This window comes from Lactuca serriola, chromosome 6 (genome assembly GCF_051521515.1).
Source record: "Lactuca serriola cultivar US96UC23 chromosome 6, Lser_US96UC23_V15, whole genome shotgun sequence".
Classification (NCBI taxonomy): Eukaryota; Viridiplantae; Streptophyta; class Magnoliopsida; order Asterales; family Asteraceae; genus Lactuca; species Lactuca serriola.
Window position 1 is genome coordinate 21,244,543 of NC_136413.1, and position 20,118 is coordinate 21,264,660.

The following is a 20,118-nucleotide window of genomic DNA, read 5'->3' on the forward strand; positions in this document are numbered from 1 at the left end:
TTACATAGCCACCGGTCCCGCCCCCGGTTACCTCCATCGCCCCCGGTCCCGCCCCCGTTCCCCCGGTTTATAGGCTTAAAATTCGATTTTTTTGCTAAAAACTGCTTTGTTTTAGGCTAAAAAAACTATTTTTAATAACTTTAAAATCTTAAAACTTAATCTTTTAGAAACTAAAAAATTAAAAATCCAACATTACAAAACGACATTTCCAACAATCTTACAAATATAAAATACGACAAATCCAACATTACAAATATAAAATACTTACATGTTCAAAAATATATGATCAATTCACTATATCTTCAACGTCCATTAATTGGAAACGGGAAAGTGAAACCTACACTAAACCAAAAATTAGAAAATCTATTTTGTATATGTAATTTATATTAAATATATATTTTTTACATAAATGTACAACCGGGGCCCCCGTGGGAGTACGGGACGGAAATACCAACTCCCAACCCCGGTCCCGAAAATAAACGGGGTTTAGATCTTCCCCCGCCCCCGTACCCGCTCCCGGTTTTTTTAAAAATTTAGTCTCGTACGGTATCGGGGTCCCACGGGGGTGTTTGACATCCCTAGCGAAAACCACAACCCCCAACTCCAAATCATGCGTAGGATAGTTCGCCTCATGAGGCTTTAGCTGCCTCAAAGCGTAAGCAATAACATGACCCTTTTGCATCAGAACTACACCCAAACCCATGATCGATGCATCACAATAAACCACAAAATCCTCAACATCCTCCGACAAGGTCAAAATCGACACCTCACATAATCTCTGTCTCAAAGTCTCAAAAGTTGAATATTGCTAAGCCCCCCAATGAAAAGTGACAGTCTTCTTTGTCAATCGAGTCAGAGGAACTGCTATCTTGGAGAAATCCTGAATGAATCTCCGATAATAACCTGCCAAACCACGGAAACTTCGAATATCAAATGGAGACCTCAGAAACTCCCATCTCATCACGACCTCGACTTTGGCCGGATCGACCAGAATATCGTTCTGGTTGACAAGGTGCCCCAGAAATTGCACCTCGCGCAACCAAAAATCATACTTGGAGAACTTTGCATACAGTCTCTCCCTCCTCAGAGTCTCCAATACCTCCCTCAAGTGCTCCTCATGTAGCTCCTGGGTCTTGGAATAGACCGGGATCTCATCAATGAATACAATCATAGACCGATCCAACATCGGCCTGCATACGTGGTTCATGAGGTCGATGAACGCGATTGGAGCATTGTTGAGCCCAAAGGGCATCACCACGAACTCATAGTGACCATAACGAGTCTGAAAGGTCTTCTTCTGCACATCCTCCTCTCTGACCCTCATCTGATGATAACCCGAACGTAGGTTGATCTTGGAAAACCAAGATGCACCCCGAAGTTGGTCAAACAAATCATTAATCCTCAAGAATGGATAACGGTTCTTCACTGTTAGCTTATTCAGCTCCTGGTAGTCAATACACATCTAATGTGACCCATCCTTCTTCTTCACAAACATGATCGGCGCTCCTCATGGCAAACTACTCGGTTGAATGAACCCTTTGTCTAACAGCTCATGCAGCTGTGTAAACAACTCATGCATCTCTGGAGGAGCTAACCGATATGGTGCTTTGGCTATAGGAGCCGCACCCGGAACCAAGTCAATACTAAACTCCACCTGCCTCTTTGGAGGTACTCCAGGCAAGTCCTCCGGAAATACGTCTGGGTATTCCCGAACAACCGAAACATCATCCACATTCATCTTACCCTTCCCCCGGGTATCCATAACATAGGCAGCAAATCCGGAACAACCCTGTTGAAGATAACGTCCGGCCCTAGATGATGAACATATAATCGGCCCATGCTGATCACTCTCCCCATGAACCACTAAATCTCCCTCACTTGGGGTTTGAATATGCACCATTTGATGCTCACGATTAATCAATGCCTCATTGGGGCTCAACCAGTCCATCCCTATAATAACCTTGTTCCTGCACAAAGGAATAAGAACGAAATCAATCGGATACTGCTCATTGAACATCTCTAGAACACAACCCTGATGAACCCTCGATACACAGACATATCGATCATCCGTAATCTCATCCTCTAATGGACAATCCAGCTCCCCCGGAGTACCCATTAACCTCTTGTTGAGCGCAAGAGATATAAAAGATCGGGTAACCCCCGAATCAAACAATACCAAGGCAGAGATACCGTTCATGAGGAATGATCCTGTCACCACATCAGGTGTTAGCTAAAAAGCCATTCTCCTCACAACAGGCATATCTGCATTGCCCTGGCGGCCATCAGTAATTCATAAAGTCGCTGGATCGGGTCCTACCACTAGTCCCGTTGCTACCAAACTCGGGCAACTGGCCTTCTTATGGCCCCTCTGATTGCAATGGAATCAAATCAGGTTAGATGTATGGGTGGTGGTAGTGGTAGCAGTGCAATACGTGCTAATATGACCCGTCCTACCGCACATGAAGCAGCCGGAACCACCCACCTTACACGCCCCATCGTGTGCCTTTCCGAACTTTCTGCAGCGGGCCCGACCCTATCGGTCTCTCGATCTCAATTAAAAAATCTTGGGCCTCTTTCCCGAACCCTCTAAACCCTAAACCTGATCCGGTTTCCTCTTCCTCTCCATCTCCAAGTCAATATATCTCTCTCTCCCTCTCTCTCTCTGGCTCGCACTATCATATCATCCAGTGTCTTACAACTGGATCGACTCACAAACTACCTGATATCACTCCTCAACATCTCATGGTAACTTTCCTTCTTCATCACCTCATCCACCACAAACTGCAGAACTAGCAACGCCCTCTGGCGGAACACCGGTGATCTCAGCCACCGTCTCAGTAATCTGGTGAAGGTACTAGAACTCCTTCGCTAACTGTTGGACCTCAATCACAGGTGCAAACTTGGCCCGAAATCCCATCATAAAATCCTGCCAAGTCATGGACTCAATCGCCTCACCTCCCAAGGCATGTCCTATCTTCACCCACCGGTCTCGAGATCTGTATTTCAGAAGATAGGAAGCAAGTCTGACCTTTTCCCCATTGAGACAAATGTTAGTTCGGAAGGCATTAGCGACATCCGCTAACTAACGTCTGCTCATGATCGGGTTCTTCTTTCCGAAGAACTCCGGGGCCCTACATGCCCGGAACTCATGGAAAGTCAAAGTGCGCATCACTACCATCTCAGAACGGAATGAGCCCAAGCACTCCTCTAAAACCTTTATGATACACTCCATGATCATACTAAAGATCACATGATTCTGCTCGAGTATGTTGCGGGTAATCTCTAACAAAATGAACTTCCGTATCTGATCATCCAACTGTACAACTCCAGAACCCAAACATGAACCCTCACCAGCACCAGAACCACTACCAGGTCTTCCTCGAGTGACCACCATACTGAAAATAGACCATTCAAACAATCAGAACACACAAAAATATATACAACGAGGAATCACATACTCTACAAGCTTCTTGGCATCATCGCATCTTTCCTTGACTCGAGTACAAATCCTCTTCTTTTGTAATGCCCCGATCCTCAGGTATTTATTTATTAAGAATTTCTGGATAAAGCTCTACTCGACGGGTTGGTTGACCTACTCGTCGAGTAGCAGCGGGGTGAGAACGCGTTTTTAGTGACCTACTCGGCGAGTCCACTATTGGGACTCGGCGAGTAGGAGCTGGCAGATGAAACCCTAAATCCCGGGGTTTGCACCCCTATTTAAAGGAGCCTCGGTCTCCTTTGGGCTTCCTTACAGTCTTTGAGAGCCTTATAAACCCTAATTCGTGTGTGTGTGCCTTGGTGTGGGTTTGAAGCTTGGAAAAGAGGATTTTGGAGGAAGGGAGCTAAGAGTGCAAAGGAAATTGAAGCAAGAAAGGAGGGGGGGAACGGGTTTTGCCTCAGCTAGCATCTTTTGAAGGTATCAAAGTGCCATTCTTACTTCCTTCTCTTTCCTCTTGTTGAGTTCTAGGGCTTTTTATGGATTTTCAAGTTGGAATGTTGAGCTATGGGCTAGATCTGAAGTTGTAACTTCAGATCTGGACCCTCCTTGGGTGCTAGAGTCATAAAGGTGTTGTATTGGTTGTGGTTGAAGTCCCTCTTGGACTAGAAGCTCCATTAAGAACTTAAAATAGACATTTGGAGCCTTTATAACCATGCATGTACGTAAAGTTTGCAACTTTACGTGGTAAGTATTCCCTAGAAGTTTGGATCTGTGATTTGGAGCCACTGCATGGCTCAAAACAAGTTTGTATGAAAAAAGGACTGGATGGACTCGACGAGTCGCAAGGGTGACTCGGCGAGTCACATGAAGATGGCCATTGAACTCGGAGAGTTGGATGAACAACTCGGCGAGTCCGATGAATATCACCATAAAACTCGACGAGTTGAAGAACAACTCGGCGAGTCGGATGGCTTTTCCCTTGGATAGGCATGCATGTATACCCGTCGAGTTGCAAGGAGGAAACTCGACGGGTGGCCCTTAAGGATTGATCGGGATTCGAAGGAACTCGATGAGTCACTCCGATGACTCGGCGAGTTGGAATATGCTCCATGGACTCGGCGAGTGGCCGAGTGCACTCGGCGAGTTGAGGTCAACATGGACTGTTGACCTTGACTGAGGACTCTGGCCTTGATCAGGAATTACTAAGAGGTTACGAGGTGTCTCATAAGAGTAAGAACTTATGAGTATATTGTGCTATGGTTATAGGTGGTGGAGCTGGTGTCAGGTGATCCGATAGTTGAAGTTTGCATTTCAATCGACATCTGCGAGGTGAGTTATCCTCACTATATCGATAGGGTCTACGGCACCAAGGTCGGCCTTTTATGATTTACATCTTGGTTTAGGATGGTTGGTTTGTTATTGCCACGCTAGATTTCATCCTGGTTTAGGATGGTTGCTTTGTTATTGCCATGCTAGATTTCATCCTGGTTTAGGATGGGTGTTATGTTATCGCTTTGCTAGAATTCATCCTTTTTAGGATGGTTGTTATACTAGAGATCGGTTAGATCGGTTATTATGGTATGCTACATATGATTCTGATCTATTAGATCAGAATCAGGATAGATAGTATGTTATGCTTTTATGATCCATAAGGATTGATATGTTAGTGACCTGTTAGGTCGATACTCTAGTTACGAGTGAAACTCTATGATTGGTGGTCAATGAGATAGATATGTTTGCTATGTGTATCTGCCAGTATATGATAGTATGTGTACATGGTTGGTTGCTTGTTGGTTGGGTTGAGGTGGTCATGTTTTGTGTTGAAGGCCAACACACCCTCTGAGCGGTTCGGGGAGACTATAGGCCCACGTGGCGGACCAGTCATGCCGAAGGCTCGGGATAGATTCAGATAGACTGTAGTCCCAGTAGGGCGGACCAGTCCGGCCGATTGCCCAGTATGTATATTGTTTGATTGATCGTTATGGCTATGGTTTCTGCCAGTGTGGTATTGGTATTTCGGGGGGTAGCTCACTAAGCCCTCAGGCTTACAATTTTCAGTTTATTGTTTCAGGTACTTCAGGAGAGCGAGGGAAGGCGAAGGCGTGACCATACTGCTCCTCATCCTCGTGTTCTATTTTGGGACACTCTGATGATAAATGAATTGGAAATGTTTTGTAAAAACAATTACTATAAGACTCTTTTGTTAGTATTAAAAAGTTTAAATTTTGCGTAAATTTTATGGGTGTTACATTCTTTCAGTAGTACGGGCACATACTACCTTCCACATCTATATGTACTTTCCTCAAGGATCGCTTCGAATCCTCCAAGTCACTCCCTTATCCATACATATAACCCTTAATAAGACAACGCTCCCAACACTAAATCTCTTCCTAGGGCAACCACTACACTACTCCCCGCCATCATCTGCAGAAGGAACTCCCCCTAACACCCTCTAACGAGCTCATGAATACAATTATGTATCACCAACACCAGATAATTCTTTGAATGAAAGGTCTCACACTACAACAGTTGGACTCAAACAAGAGCTGTGCAATAGAGTTAAAACCTAACCTTCTAAAATTATTTAGTCTCAATAATACGTACGTAGCATAATCGCTTACTAGTTAGCTGAAGTTAATGGGAACTCCTAAAAGCACAAAGCAAGCAGCATTCGAGCATCGAGTAATCGGAACAAGCATAACCTAACAAGTCATCCTATCACTGACTGATCGGTACTAGCATGCAAGTCTACAAACTCATACAGTAGGCATACAAAGGTATCTCTCTTAGCATTTTATCATGCAAATCCTAAGCATATCATTAGCCCTAAACTAGCATGTGGTTCATAGATTCACAAATCAAAGCATATCATAAAACATGTATGGGTATTCTGGGAAAACTTACTTTAGTTCGATTGATTGCATGCACCACACCCCTTTTCTTTTATTAGAAAACTCTTTTATAAAACATTTCCTTTTGAAAAATCTACTAAAACCTTAGTTTGCGTTCAGAAACACCCAAGAGTATGCCTGAATCCCTCAAACCAAGGCTCTGATACCAACTTGTAACGTCCCAAAAATCAAGACCAAATATTTTAATTTTTAGATTAATAAAACCATCTTTCAAAACATGCTCACATAAACATAATAGAATCAAATTGTAATCAAAACATCTAAATACACCCGAGTCAAATAAAATGTGAAACAATGTGGTGTGCGCGATGTGATCACCCTGATCTCTTACCCTTGGATCTGAAAGTACCTTAAAACATAAACTGAAAATTGTAAGCACAAAGCTTAGTGAGTTCCCCAAAATAACACATACCATACATATCAAACATATAATGGGACCCGCCCGGAACAGATTAGTCATAAATATAAGATGACCCCTGCCTCATTGCATTCATTGGGCCCCGCCCGGTATACATATAATCATATAAACACATGCAAGAAATCATAAAGATAAATAACATACAATATACTCATCAGGCGTCGGTTGGCATCGGTCCCCGCCCGGTATACATATCAAAAATCATACATGCAAGAGTCACACAGACAACTAACATCCTAATCATAATAAACCATGGGCCGACATTGGTGCTCTCGACCCACCAAGAACAGTGAGGAAACTCACCTCAGGCTGCTGAATATCTCAGATAAAAGCTCGAAATGCTGATCCAGAAAATCCCTGCATTAATCAATCAAATAAGACCCAATTAATAAGTTGGGCGACAAACCAAAGTTATGAATCTCATTCATTAGTCCAACTCTCAGGATAAAAGACCATTTTACCCTTTCCTCACTTAGCCCAATAACCAAAACTCCAAAGCCCAATATAGCCCAAAATCCTAAATGGTACCCAAAGCTTATCATGGTCCAATCCAAGAAGGCCCAATGTCCAACAATAGCCCAAAGTACAAAAATGATCCATAGAAGTTAAGGGTCCAAGCCTAATCAAAACATAGCCGGAAAAAAACCAAGCCCACACTCCTTTGGCCCACTGATTAGTGTACGCTCGGTGTACCAGACTTGTATGCCATGCATACGTGATCGATTCCGGAGACGGGGCTCGCACCCAGTACGCTCAGCGTACTCAGGAGTACACCCCGCATACTGACATGATTTCAGGTCCTTAGTCAAACGTCTTGAACATTTAAGTACTTATCATCCAACCCACAAACTAACATCATATTAAGGTCCTAAACCATAAAGTCGAAGACTTCAAGCCTTTCCATGGCTAAAAACACCCCAAAGTCCAATTCTTGCATCTTAACTCTATTAATAAGAACATCAACCTTTCATGGTTGAACGAAACCCATCAAGTTATCATTTTTATGCACAAGGGACCTCAGAAAATCCTAAATCTATCATCCCTAGTTGTTGGAGTAGCTCATACTCCCAAACAAGGCTTAAAGGGACCAAAAATGCATAAACAAGGCCATAAACTAGATCTAGCATAAGAAACCATCAAGTTAGGAGCTTTATACCTCAAATGCTTGCAAAGCTGATGAAGATCCTGGATCTTCAAGCTCTAAGTCCACCAAAGCATCACCACCAAGCTTCACTTCCTTCAATGGGCACAAAAACACCACAAAATATTACACAAAGGCTCACAAACACTCAATGAAGATTAGGGTTTCCTTATTAGGGTTTGGAAAAGTGGAAAGTGACCATAAGATGCAACCAAGGCAATATAAGTTTTTTATAATTTAAATAGGGCACAAACCCTAAAAATTAGGGTTTGCCCCTGCTTAGCGTACGCCCAGCATACTCCCACGTATACACATCGTGCGTGGGTGCCTCTGCTTCCATTCTTCGAGTCAGTACGCCCAATGCACTCATACAGTACGCCCAACGTACTTGACTAGGGACCAATAATGAAAGGAAATTTACACATAGGGGTTGGAAGGAATATACCGATAAAGTCGAATGTTACAATGAGGGTACTATAAGAGGTTCTTTATGTATAATTGGTGTGTCTCCTCCTGTTAGAAATTTAAATAGACTGTATATGGATGAGGCAACGTCTTGGAAGAGTCTTATACCAATTCTTTTCAGGTTCATATTGTATAGTGGCAGTGTTTGTATTGTTATGAAACTAAGATTATATGTTTTATACATGTCACTTCGGTAGTCTATAAGGGTGAAAGGGGGATGTAGCCTTCCCATTTGGTCATACAATATGTCTTAACATATACAAAGTGGTGTAGCAAATAAGATTAGAATAGCTTTGGGTCTATAGTGGTAATCTTAACATTACACATGAAGTTGGTGATATAATCCTCGCCATGTTGGAAATAGTGTCCAAGAGTGACATTATTTCTAGAACACATAAGCACAAAAGTTAGGACATAAAATGTTTTAACTTTTTCTAGAAAAACTAAATCAGATTTTTCTAGAAAGAAAATGATAAGTTTCAAAACTGGCTTTTCAAACCAGGTTTTTGTCATACCGTTCAACAAATATATCCCCAAACCAGTATCAACCGGTGGATTGGATTCACACATCTGGTTTCTATGAAACCGATCTCAATTTTGGAACGAGTTTGATCTGATACCGGATTCGAATCCTTAACCGTTATTTTATTTTTATTATTGTTTTTTTGGACCTCTAACCTGGGAGACCGTGTTACGATCAACAAGATTTGATTGTGCTTCAAGTTGAGTGAAACTATAATAGGAATTCTGTAACATCCCCCTCTGGCACGTATCACAATATTGTCCGCTTTGGGCCACTCGGCACGAGGACTTCCCAGGGGGTCACCCATCCTGGTACTACTCCCACCCGAGCACGCTTAACTGCAGAGTTCTTATGGGATCTGCTACCCTCACGGCTTTAAAACGCGTTGTGACAAGGAAGGTATCCACACCCCTTATAAGGAATGCTTAGTTCTCCTTCCCAGCCGATGTGGGATTAGATCTAACCCACTTTCACCCCCCATTATAGGGTTCGACGTCCCCGTCGAACACATCGACCCGTGCCCTAGCTTTGATACCATTTGCAACATCCCCCTCTGGCACGTATCACAATATTGTCCGCTTTGGGCCACTCGGCACGAGGACTTCCCATGGGGTCACCCATCCTGGTACTACTCCCGCCCGAGCACGCTTAACTGCAGAGTTCTTATGGGATCTGCTACCCTCACGGCTTTAAAACGCGTTGTGACAAGGAAGGTATCCACACCCCTTATAAGGAATGCTTAGTTCTCCTTCCCAGCCGATGTGGGATCAGATCTAACCTACTTTACTGTGACTTCCCCAATTTCACGGCCAGAAAAGACCGATTTGTTTATGCTTTGTTTTTATAAAATCAGAGTAATCTTTTGATTAAAAGAGTTGCGGAATTTGTTCCCAAAATAAAATATGATAAAATTTATCAAAACATTTTTTTTTCAAAGAGAATGTATTTTCATTAAATAATAAAACCTCAGGATGTCATGTTCGTTACAGACCAAAAGCATAAACAATATAAAATAGACCTTACAATAGTTATTCAACTATTGATCTATAATCCAAAATCTCTCGTCAAGTCCGCCGACTTATATTCTTGTGTCATTACCTGTAATGAAAAGAAAGCTGAGTGGGTCAAGCTTGGGAGCCTGGTGAGCATATAGGGTTTTCAACCCACAATAATACATTTATTATATTCAATTATCAAACAATCAACCCAAATACCCATCCCCATTATCTTCTTAAGGTTCCACCCTAAGAACCAACTATCCTTCATTCACTTATTCCTAAGGAATCGGCACGAAATCCATTACTACCAAAGTTTATCTATCGAGTACTAAATCCATAGTTATCAGACGCTAACTCCATAGTCGTCGGGGTTCACTCAAGCGGCGCTAACTCCATAGTCACCAAGGTTCACTTAACAAGCGCTAACTCCATAGTCGCCAAGGTATACTTAACAAGCGCTAACTCCATAGTCGCCAAAGTTTACTCAACGTGCGCTAACTCCATAGTCGCCAAGGTTCATCAAGTAGGCACGAAGTCACATCGTCGCCAAGGTCTATACAATAGGTGTTAACTCCATAGTCACCAAGGTTTATACAAAAGGCGCTAACTCCATAGTCACCAAGGTTTATACAATAGGCGCTAACTCCATAGTCACCAACTATTCCATCTACCTATGTTCTACCCAACAATTTTTGTAGATATAAATACTTACACAGTTTAAATCATTTAACACCTGTATAAAACTCCAATTTCCATGCCCATCTCAAATAGACAAATAACATATAAGCACATAGCACGTATTTCATAGCAAATACTTCATATTTATGTGTTAGAAGAAGGTAACTACACACCCACACATATAAACAACAATATACTTAATACACTCAAACCACACTTGTATTATTATCGTGTTTATGAAAGGTAGTATACACTCACATGATCAGAAGATGATCGGACAGCACTACGACTTGCAGAAGTAGTAATCCACCGCAGATCTGGAAGATCTTCACAAAAATCGAACTTCTCGCGGGCAGAGCTTTGGCTCGGGAACCGCACTTCTCGGGATCTTCGGGATCTCGGGACTTGCCTCGGGGCTAGAGAATAATACCGGGGCTTCGGGGTATTTCTGGCACGCAAAACGATGCAAAACGGGAGAGAGAAGAGAAGAAATTGGCAATTGGGTCGGCTGCCTTCGCATCCTATTTATAGGAGGCTGGAGCCTGGGAGTACGCGGGGCGTACTGGTCCGAATGCGTCATGGCGTTCGTCATCCGAAGCCACTTGCTGCGAATGTCGACACTTCGGAGTACGCGGGGCGTACTCGAGTACGCGGCGCGTACCTCGGATCAGACCGGTGACTCCTTCGGATAATGCTTCCGAATTTCCTTTTAAATTTAAATACAAAATGATTAATAAACTTCGGAAATTCATATCTTCTTCATACGAACTCCATTTTCGATGTTCTTTATATCCACGCGAAGGTGAGACTACGCTCTACAACTTTCGTTTAGACTCCGTCGGCTAATTTTGACTTTTATTTTTATTATTTATTTTTAATAGGCCGCGACAGAAAACTTCGTTATAAATTCATAACTTCTTCGTTTGACGTCCGTTCTCGCCTAACTTTTTATCGCTTCGATACCAACAACGAGATCTTCGATTCTCGTTTAGATTGCTAAGGCTAAATATCGCTCTAACGTAAATTCACTTTTTACGTCGCGCTTTGTCGTGCCGGTTCTGTCGCGAAACTTCGACAGATCATAACTTCTTTGTTATAACTCAGATTTTGGCGTTCTTTATATGCACGGAAACCTTGTAACATATACTACAACTTAGTTAGGATTATTCATCCTAAATAATCTTCTATCAAAAAGTCATTTTGACTCTTATTGTCTCTAAATTGACTAGCCCTGATCTACGGGCGTTACAAATTCCAACTAAACAAACATGTGAAGATATTGGAGGATGAATATATTTGGTTAAATAGGAAAATAAAAAGAAAGATAAATATGGAATTTTAGATTTGAAAAATAAAAGCAGATAAAGAATTAAAGATTTAAGAATCCCGAACTTCCTAGGTGTGTAATGGGTTAACTCTTTGGAAACCCCTATCTATTTTATCTCAATGCCTAAATAAACCATTATACTGTATTTATTTTATGTACAATTTAACCCTTATTAATATCCTTTTTTCCCATTTAATGCTTTCTAACCAGTTGCAATTTGGCAACCAGTAACATACCTCACATGGTATCATTTAGGGGGTGTTTGGATAGGGAAAAAAGATGGTGTTTATTGCTTATTGCTTATTCCCACCACAATAAGCTAAGTTTAAGTGTTTGGATAGGAATCCTTAAAAATCAGCTTCTTGTGGTAGGGATAAGCTAAATAAACTGATTTTAATAAATATCTCCCCCTTGCTTATTGTTTATTGTTTATTCTCTCCGCAAATAAGCTAATAAGTTATAATCTAATTTATCCAAACACCCACTTACATAAGAAATGTTAGGTTAAAAAGATGTTGCCAGCTTCAAAATCACCATATCGTTCCTCATAGACTTCTTCTTTCCTCGCAACTGTTCCAGAATGGTTGATCGATCAAGCAGTTCTTCTTCTTCTTCCTTAACTTCAAACTATAAAAATTTGATGTGTAAATGTAGTGAACAACCAAAAATCTGGACTTCGACTATTCCTGACCAACATTTAATTCGATACCAAAATTCTCCGGTCTATGAAATTCTAGCCTTGATTGATTTGGTTTTTATAATGTTTACTCAGATACTACATTTTTTTGTAGGATCCTTCAAAATATTGTAAATTTTTTTGTATGGGTAGATGAGGATTTGGGTATGCACTCGTACAAGAGTAAACTTAATGAGTTGCATATGGATAATAAGAAATTGTTCAAGGAAAATATGAATCTTTCAAAGAAGAATATGGATCTGGAGAATTGTCGAGTACATCTGGAACTTTTGTGTGAGTGTGTGGACCGTTTTACCCTTTTCCTAAATTTTGTAATGGAATTGTGATGTTGGTTTATTAAGCACATTTGTAATGGAATTGTGATGTTGGTTTATTATACACTTTTGTTGTATGAAGATAATGTAGTTTTGTGAGTACTTGGATTGTATTAGGTTCCTTTGTTATAGTTGGACATGTTTGCCCTAGTGTTATAGTTGGACGTTTTTAACATTTTTGTTATGGTTCATTTGATTAGTATGGAATGGAATCAAGATTAGAAAGAAATCAAGAATAGAATGTAATTTAATAGATTGTAACATCAAGATTATGCAGAAAAATGAAATCAATAATTGGAATGGAATCAAAAATAGAATGTAATTAAATGAAGATTGGAATGGAATCAAAATTTTTTGAAGGGGCAATTTTGGTCAAAATTTGGTAAAAATAAGTAAAAACAAATGTTTGGTTCAAGTTATGGAGAATCTCATCGACTATGCAGGAAAATATGAGATCATAAAACACCATCGATTTTGTACCCTTCCAAATATGCATCAAAAGAAAAAATCATAATCCAAGAAATCAAGCATCAAATGCAAAGGTAAAAGTAAAGGTGACATGAAATGAAGAAATACTTTTTTTGTGCTTAGCATTGAGCTCCGTGGATACGTTAGTCTTCTGGTTCATATTTAAATAAACTGGATATCTGGATTATCTACAAACAGATGTTTGGAAAATTTGGTAAAAATAAGTAAAAGCATAAAAATGGAAAAGCCAAATCAATAAAAACAGATGTTTGGTTCAGGTTCTGGAGAAGCCAAATAAGAAACAGAAATAGAATGAGTAAACATTTACTCGATACAAACACAAACAAATGTTTGACAATTTTGCCCTTGCTGATGCTTTCGGTTTTTAACACACCAAACAACCACCATTAACATATAATTGAGTATAATTACATGTTTTTGTCCAAAACTAAACAGAAATTTAACCAAATAAAAGAAACCAAATCGAATCAAACAAACAGATTACAAGTTGAATTTTTGTCCCAAAACATGACAGTTTTACGTAATACATAACAGTGTTGCCCAAATCAAACAAACACATTTAAGTTTGAATTTTTGTCCCAAAACATGACAGTTTTGCCCAAATCAATGAAATTAAATTTCAGGCACCACATCATCTTGAGTTACAGGAACTTCTTCATCAAATTGAGATTCAAGAAATTGCATATCATTGGTCGCCTTCCTCTTGTACCACCACTTGTAGTTACAACTAGTCCTCTTGGGGGTCTTTCATCAGAATGTGTTTTTGTGCTTTCCTTTGTCAAATTCTTCATCTGAATAGCTCAATTAAGCATCATCAGATGACAGTTCTGGCAATTCCATTTCTCCTTGTACCAAATCATTCAAAAAAAAAGATCCTATATTGTATTGTCCATTAAAGAAGGAATATATTCTTCCTCTCCAGACTCATCATTTGTGTCATTCAAACCGTTCATATACACTTCAACTAATTATTGGGAACTTGAAAACGTAGTCGATGGTTACGACTCCCTTAAACAATAAATACAAACAACAAATTAAGAAAAACGGGAACTCATGCCTTCGACGAACAGAATAAACAACAAAGATTGATCGATTACCTTATTTTTTTCGTGAGACTTCCCCTATCCACGAAGCATTTTGCTTGAGTCTGCTTCCTTTCTTTTTTTTTCAGTATCTCTGATGGCAGCCTACAAACGACGAAGGGTTTTCCCATACATTGATAATAACATGTTTAGGGTTTACCGGATAAATTAGATAGGTTAGACGGTTTAAATATTAATAAGGGTTAACATGTATATAAAATAAATATAATGGTTTATTTAGGCATTGGGGTAAAATATATAGGGTTTTATAGTGGTTTTTTCCTAACTCTTTCATGCATTTGTATAATTGTATTTTAATTGGGATTGACAAAACAATGTTTTTCTTCATAAACAACAATTTATGTTTTAGACAATTCTATAAAACATAAATTGTTGTGTACGGAGAAAAACTATTATTGTGAAAGAATCACTTCCCATTTGAATTAGTTTTGGTATTTTACGGATCCAAAAGCTTAAATTCACGTTAATGGCGGAAATATTGTTATAGATTTCGCACGGGCGGAGCTAGAATTTTAGATTAACGGGGGCTTAGACAGATATCGTAGTGTGTGTGTGTGTATGTGTGTGTGTGTGTGTGTGTGTATATATATATATATATGTATATATATATATATATATGTATATATATATATATATATAGGGTTAGGTTCATGTGAGACGGCCTAATTTTGTGAGACCGTGAGACGTATTTTTTTATTTTTTTAAAATTTTTTTTAGTCAATTCAAGTTCCAAAAATAATATTTAAAAAAAGATTTTTTGGATTTTTCCATTTATTTTGCATTTTAAAATTATTTTTTAGAATATGTACAGTGTAATATTCTATTAGAATATTTCACGTATTTTTCAAAAAAAGTGGAATTTATTTTTATTTATTTATTTATTTTTAGTTAATTCAAGTTCCGAAAATAATATTTAAAAAAAGAATTTTTTAGATTTTTCCATTTATTCTGCATTTTAAAATTATTTTTAGAATATGTCGGTGTAATACTCTATTAGAATATTTCACGTATTTTTCAAAAAAATCAGAATTTTTATTTATTTATTTTTATTTTATTTATTTATTTTTTATTTTTTTTAGTTAATTCAAGTTCCGAAAATAATATTTAAAAAAAAGAATTTTTGGATTTTTCCATTTATTTTGCATTTTAAAATTATTTTTAGATTTGGTCTCACGGTCTCACAAAATTATAATGGTCTCAAATGAACCTGAACCTATATATATATATATATATATATATATATATATATATATATATATATATATATATATATATATATATATATATATATATATATATATATAAACCATTTGAATGAGATATATGTGTATATAGTATCATGTACGTGAGTTTATATTCTTATATAAAAAAAAAAGATTGTAATAAGCTCAATCCGATATGGAATTTTTGTTGGTCCAACGGTTACTGATTTCTACTCTGCTTTAAATAATTATGGGCTAAAAGAAAATAATAAATGGGCTTAGACGATTTGTTGAATTCGGCGAGGCTGGATCCTATTAATTTCTTTGAAATGTGATTTTATCTATTTTTACCACGATAGTGTTATCAAATGGGAATTTCAAAAACTTCCTTTATAAAGTTTTAAATGCAATATTTCATGTGTATTATTATTATTATTATTATTATTATTATTATGTTTAAAGCCTTTTATTGGAAATTTTAAGTCCACCTAAAACACGAGAACACAACTTAAATTTTAGTCAAATTAATATACTTTTCTTTAGGTGTTTTAAATAATAATTTAGGTGTCCAAAATTACAAATAAACCCTATAAAATACCAATCTATTTGTTAAAGAAAACTGCATAAGCTAAATAAAAAATATTAATTTTAGTAAAATTAATATACTTTTCTTTAGCTCATACTTTTCTTTTATCTAGTTCACTTTTTTTTTTTTTTTTTTTGGATCAGTGGGTAGTCTATGAGGTTTAGGACTTTAGGGTAATAGGGTTATATTCCTATTAGCAATTTGTCTAAACTTTTTTTTTTTTTTTTTTAAATTATCATAAAATACTTGGTCGAAACTCTTAATTCTTGTTTTTAGTTCAAGTTTCACTAGCAAAAACTAAATGTGAGCTCGTATAAAGCAGCAGGGTCGAATACCCTTTTTTGTTAATAGTTTTGTTGGTTTTTACGTTTTAGAGATAATTATTTTTGAAACAATCAATTAATAGAAAAAATCATTGATTTTTGTCCGTAAGAATAGATCATAATACATTTGTAATAAATTGAAAATCCCTTTTTTAAGTGGTCTCTTTTTCTATCATTATTCCAAGTCTAAAATTTATTTGAATCAGATTTATAGATAACTCTGATAAATTTATAAATAAATAGATCTATATATTTCTGCTTAAGATGATAAAACCTAAAAATATCATCACTCAAGAAAATGTGAACATTATGTTTCGTGCCCCATTAGATTAAAGATAACTTTTAAATCCAATTAATAAAACAGTATTAGTATTAGTTATAGAACAAATTAAATTTATAAATTTAAACATACAGCAAAATGAACATGGAAACAAACAAACTAATGCAGGTAATGTATAAACTTAAAGTAAAGGCTGCTGAACTGCCTGCCGGATACCCGTATCCCATCTGTGGAGGATATCCACCGTACCCCGGCGGTGGTGGCAGAGGGTAACCACCATAACCCGGTTGCTGCTGGTGCAGGTACGCATATTCAGCAACAGGAGGCTGATAGGCGGGACATGATCCAACCACCATCCTGGAAGGGTAACCCGTTAAGGTCTCCAACGAGTTACCGGAGATTTTTTCCCCGACGCGATAGGTGACATTAAGATAGCCTTTCTTCTTCCCGGAGGGGCTTATCACCCGAGGACTAACAAACATCTGCTCCGAATTCGATCCGCAATTCTCCATGAACTTGAAGTGAACTTCTCCCAAATGCTTATCACCGAACATTCCGACAGCATTAATCTCGACGATGAGTCTCAGGCGATTCTGTAAGATAGCTGCGAAATCGAGAGTAAACTTCATGGGACAATTCCAGGTTGGGTTTGAACCTCCGTTTTTGTCAATGGGGGTTCTAAGCATTTGATTGCCGGCAGTACCAGAGATATAAGCGACGGCGTAGACATCTGATTTTCCGAAGAGGAAGGCTTTTTTGAGGTCGTTTGCGGAGATGAGTGTCAGGTCAAAGGTTCTGTAATCCATGGTTGATCGGTGAAAGTAGAGATTTGGGTGAATTTGGGAGAAGGAAACAGCGAGGAAGGTGTGGTATAAGTGTGTAATAATCCTTTATTTATGGTGAAGATATGTAGATCTATAAAAGGAAAATTAAAACAAAGATAAAAATATGGAATTCGAATTTGTCAAAGAAATAGGAAAAGATAAGCATGAGTGAGTGAGCATCATGGGATTCAAATCCCGAACTTCCTGGGTGTGATTAGTTGCATGAAATCTTGAGGAAAAATGGTTAATTAATCCAAACATTAACTCTCAGTTGTTGCGAAATAAATTTCATAATTTCATTATTATATTCAATTATGATGTATACTTTTATATTATGCCTATCATTAAAAATAAAATCTCCATATTAAAGGTATAACCTTTTTATAATTAACATTATTTTTTTTTTGTCTTATTATCATTGGGTTAAATATTCACTTCCAAGTTCCAAATGCAATCCAAAGTCCAAACACACTGATATAATCATATTTGTAGTAAAAGGAGTTGATTTATTAAAATTTAAACCGAAAGTATATTTACAATGGAAATGAAAACAACAAACCAACCCATGCTATATAAAATATCAAATTAAAAACCGTAGTATTAAAAGCCGCCGCAGCCACCGCCACATCCGCCTCCGTCACCACCACATCCACCGCCATCAGCAGCATCCGACACAATATCGCCGATCAACAGTCCACCCAGTGCACCACCTAGCAAACCGGCTCCCAACCCCATACCAAATTTGCTCTTCTTTGGAGGCTGCTGAACCGCCGGATTCCCGTACCCCTGTTGCGGAGGATATCCACCGTAACCCGGCGGTGGTGGCGGAGGATAACCACCATAACCCGGTTGTTGCTGGTGCTGGTACGCATATCCAGTCTGTGGCTGATGAGGGTAACCAGTAGCAGGAGGCTGGTAATACCCACCTGCCGCCGCCGCCGCCCCATACGGTTGTGCATACGCTGAACTTGATCCAACCGCCATCCCGGGAGGATAAGCCGTGACGGGCTCCTCCGCCTTACCGGAAAACTTTTCCCCAAATTTATAAGAAAAACTGAGAAACCCTTTCGTCTTCCCGGACTTCGTCCTCACCTGATAACTAACAAGCTGCTGCGTCTTCCCTTCAATCGACACACCTTCCAAAAGCTCTTTAATCGGCACGCGAACTTCTCCGAGATTCTTATCGCTGAAAATCCCCACAGCCTTGATCTTGACGACGAGCGTCAGTCGGTTCTGTAATCCGGCAGCTTCATCGACAGTAAAACTCAAGGGGAAATTCCAGGTAGGGTCGGAACCTCCGTCTTTGTCAACAGGGGTTCTAAGCTTTTGGTTGCTTCGGGCGCCGGAGATGTAAACGACGGCGTAGACATCTGGTTTTCCGATGAGAGAGGCTTTCTTGATACCCTTTGCGGAGACGAGAGTGAGGTCTAAGGTTCTGTATTCCATGGTTGATTGGTGAAAGTGAGATTGGAGATGAATTTTTATAGTGTTTGGGGTGAACTGGTGATTAAGAAACCGACTTTAGGGGAAGGAAACAGCAAGGAAGGTGGCGTGGTTGATCTTAGCGGTTCAGAATATAACCGTCGACCCGCCGTTTCTCTGTTAACCGTAATAAACGGGTCAACCGTTGGAATATGGATTTTTAAACCGAGTCGAAACCGTGTGGAATGTGGATTTTGTAATTTTGTGTCGAATTTCGAGATCATCCATTCTATGACACAATCTGTTACGAACCACACTTATAAATAGAATCTTTGTAGATATTATTATCATTCCAGAAATAGTATATTAAATTACGTATAAATAAATCCCTTTTCTATATAGAAGAAATAAATATTATGCTCATTTCCCTTTGATCCACGATCAAGCCTTTTATCAACTGATGACAAAGCAAGTTGTGGGATGTACGTAATTAACAAACAGATTTATAGGAATATAAATGGATCGGTGGCATATGAACGTGTCCAATGCTAAGGAAAAAAAAATTAAGGTTTACTATATGTCTCCTCTCATTTATATAAAATGTCAAAAACACATACACTCAGACAAAGGATACATCAAGCAATAAAGTACTATAAATACATGCACTCTTTTTATAAGACAAATAGATCGTTGGACGGTCTAAATCCATTGAGGTTTTAGAGATCGAAAAGTCACGGTAGGAATGGATGTAAGACATGCACTACTTGCTTGAGGTGAATACGTGGTTACTTTCAGTGTGGGACACATGTATATTATGTTTAAAATCTATATATGATTTACAAATTCAATGTTTTGAATTATGTCGTGACTGTTTATGAATATTGCGTATGTCATATGCTAGCGAATAAATGTTATCCGAAGATAATATGTTTGGAGTAGTGCATCATTGTGTATGAACTTCCATGACCATATGCATT

General features: G+C 38.6%; 2 protein-coding genes across 2 annotated transcripts; both read right to left on the bottom strand.

Annotated features, from left to right (window-relative positions):
- Positions 1 to 286: 286 nt before the first annotated feature.
- LOC145059559 (uncharacterized) lies at positions 287 to 18,064 on the bottom strand. The gene is made up of 5 exons (XM_079007395.1): positions 17,028 to 18,064; positions 7,073 to 7,126; positions 3,288 to 3,395; positions 1,655 to 1,967; positions 287 to 337 (listed from the first exon to the last, which is right to left on the bottom strand). The coding sequence occupies exons 1-5, from the start codon at positions 17,699 to 17,701 to the stop codon at positions 287 to 289; spliced, it is 1,200 nt and encodes a 399-aa protein (XP_078863521.1). The 5' UTR covers positions 17,702 to 18,064.
- Positions 18,065 to 18,204: 140 nt separating this feature from the next.
- Positions 18,205 to 19,348, bottom strand: LOC145057980 (protein SRC2 homolog). The gene has a single exon (XM_079005891.1). It carries the CDS (start codon positions 19,163 to 19,165, stop codon positions 18,320 to 18,322), a length of 846 nt encoding a protein of 281 aa, XP_078862017.1. The 5' UTR covers positions 19,166 to 19,348; the 3' UTR covers positions 18,205 to 18,319.
- Between the last annotated feature and the right edge of the window lie 770 nt (positions 19,349 to 20,118).

Bases quoted from the DNA above. Each gene is read 5' to 3' on its own strand.
- LOC145059559 (XM_079007395.1), bottom strand. From the start codon at position 17,701: ATGGATTACAGAACCTTTGACCTGACACTCATCTCCGCAAACGACCTC. The intron at 7,127-17,027 runs GTATGTTTAAAT...TGATTAATGCAG, and splicing joins GTTTCCATGTTCATTTTGCT to GGATTTTCTGGATCAGCATT. The intron at 338-1,654 runs GTGGAGTTTAGT...GGTTTAGTGTAG, and splicing joins GAGTACCTCCAAAGAGGCAG to GTTTCACTTTCCCGTTTCCA.
- LOC145057980 (XM_079005891.1), bottom strand. From the start codon at position 19,165: ATGGAATACAGAACCTTAGACCTCACTCTCGTCTCCGCAAAGGGTATC.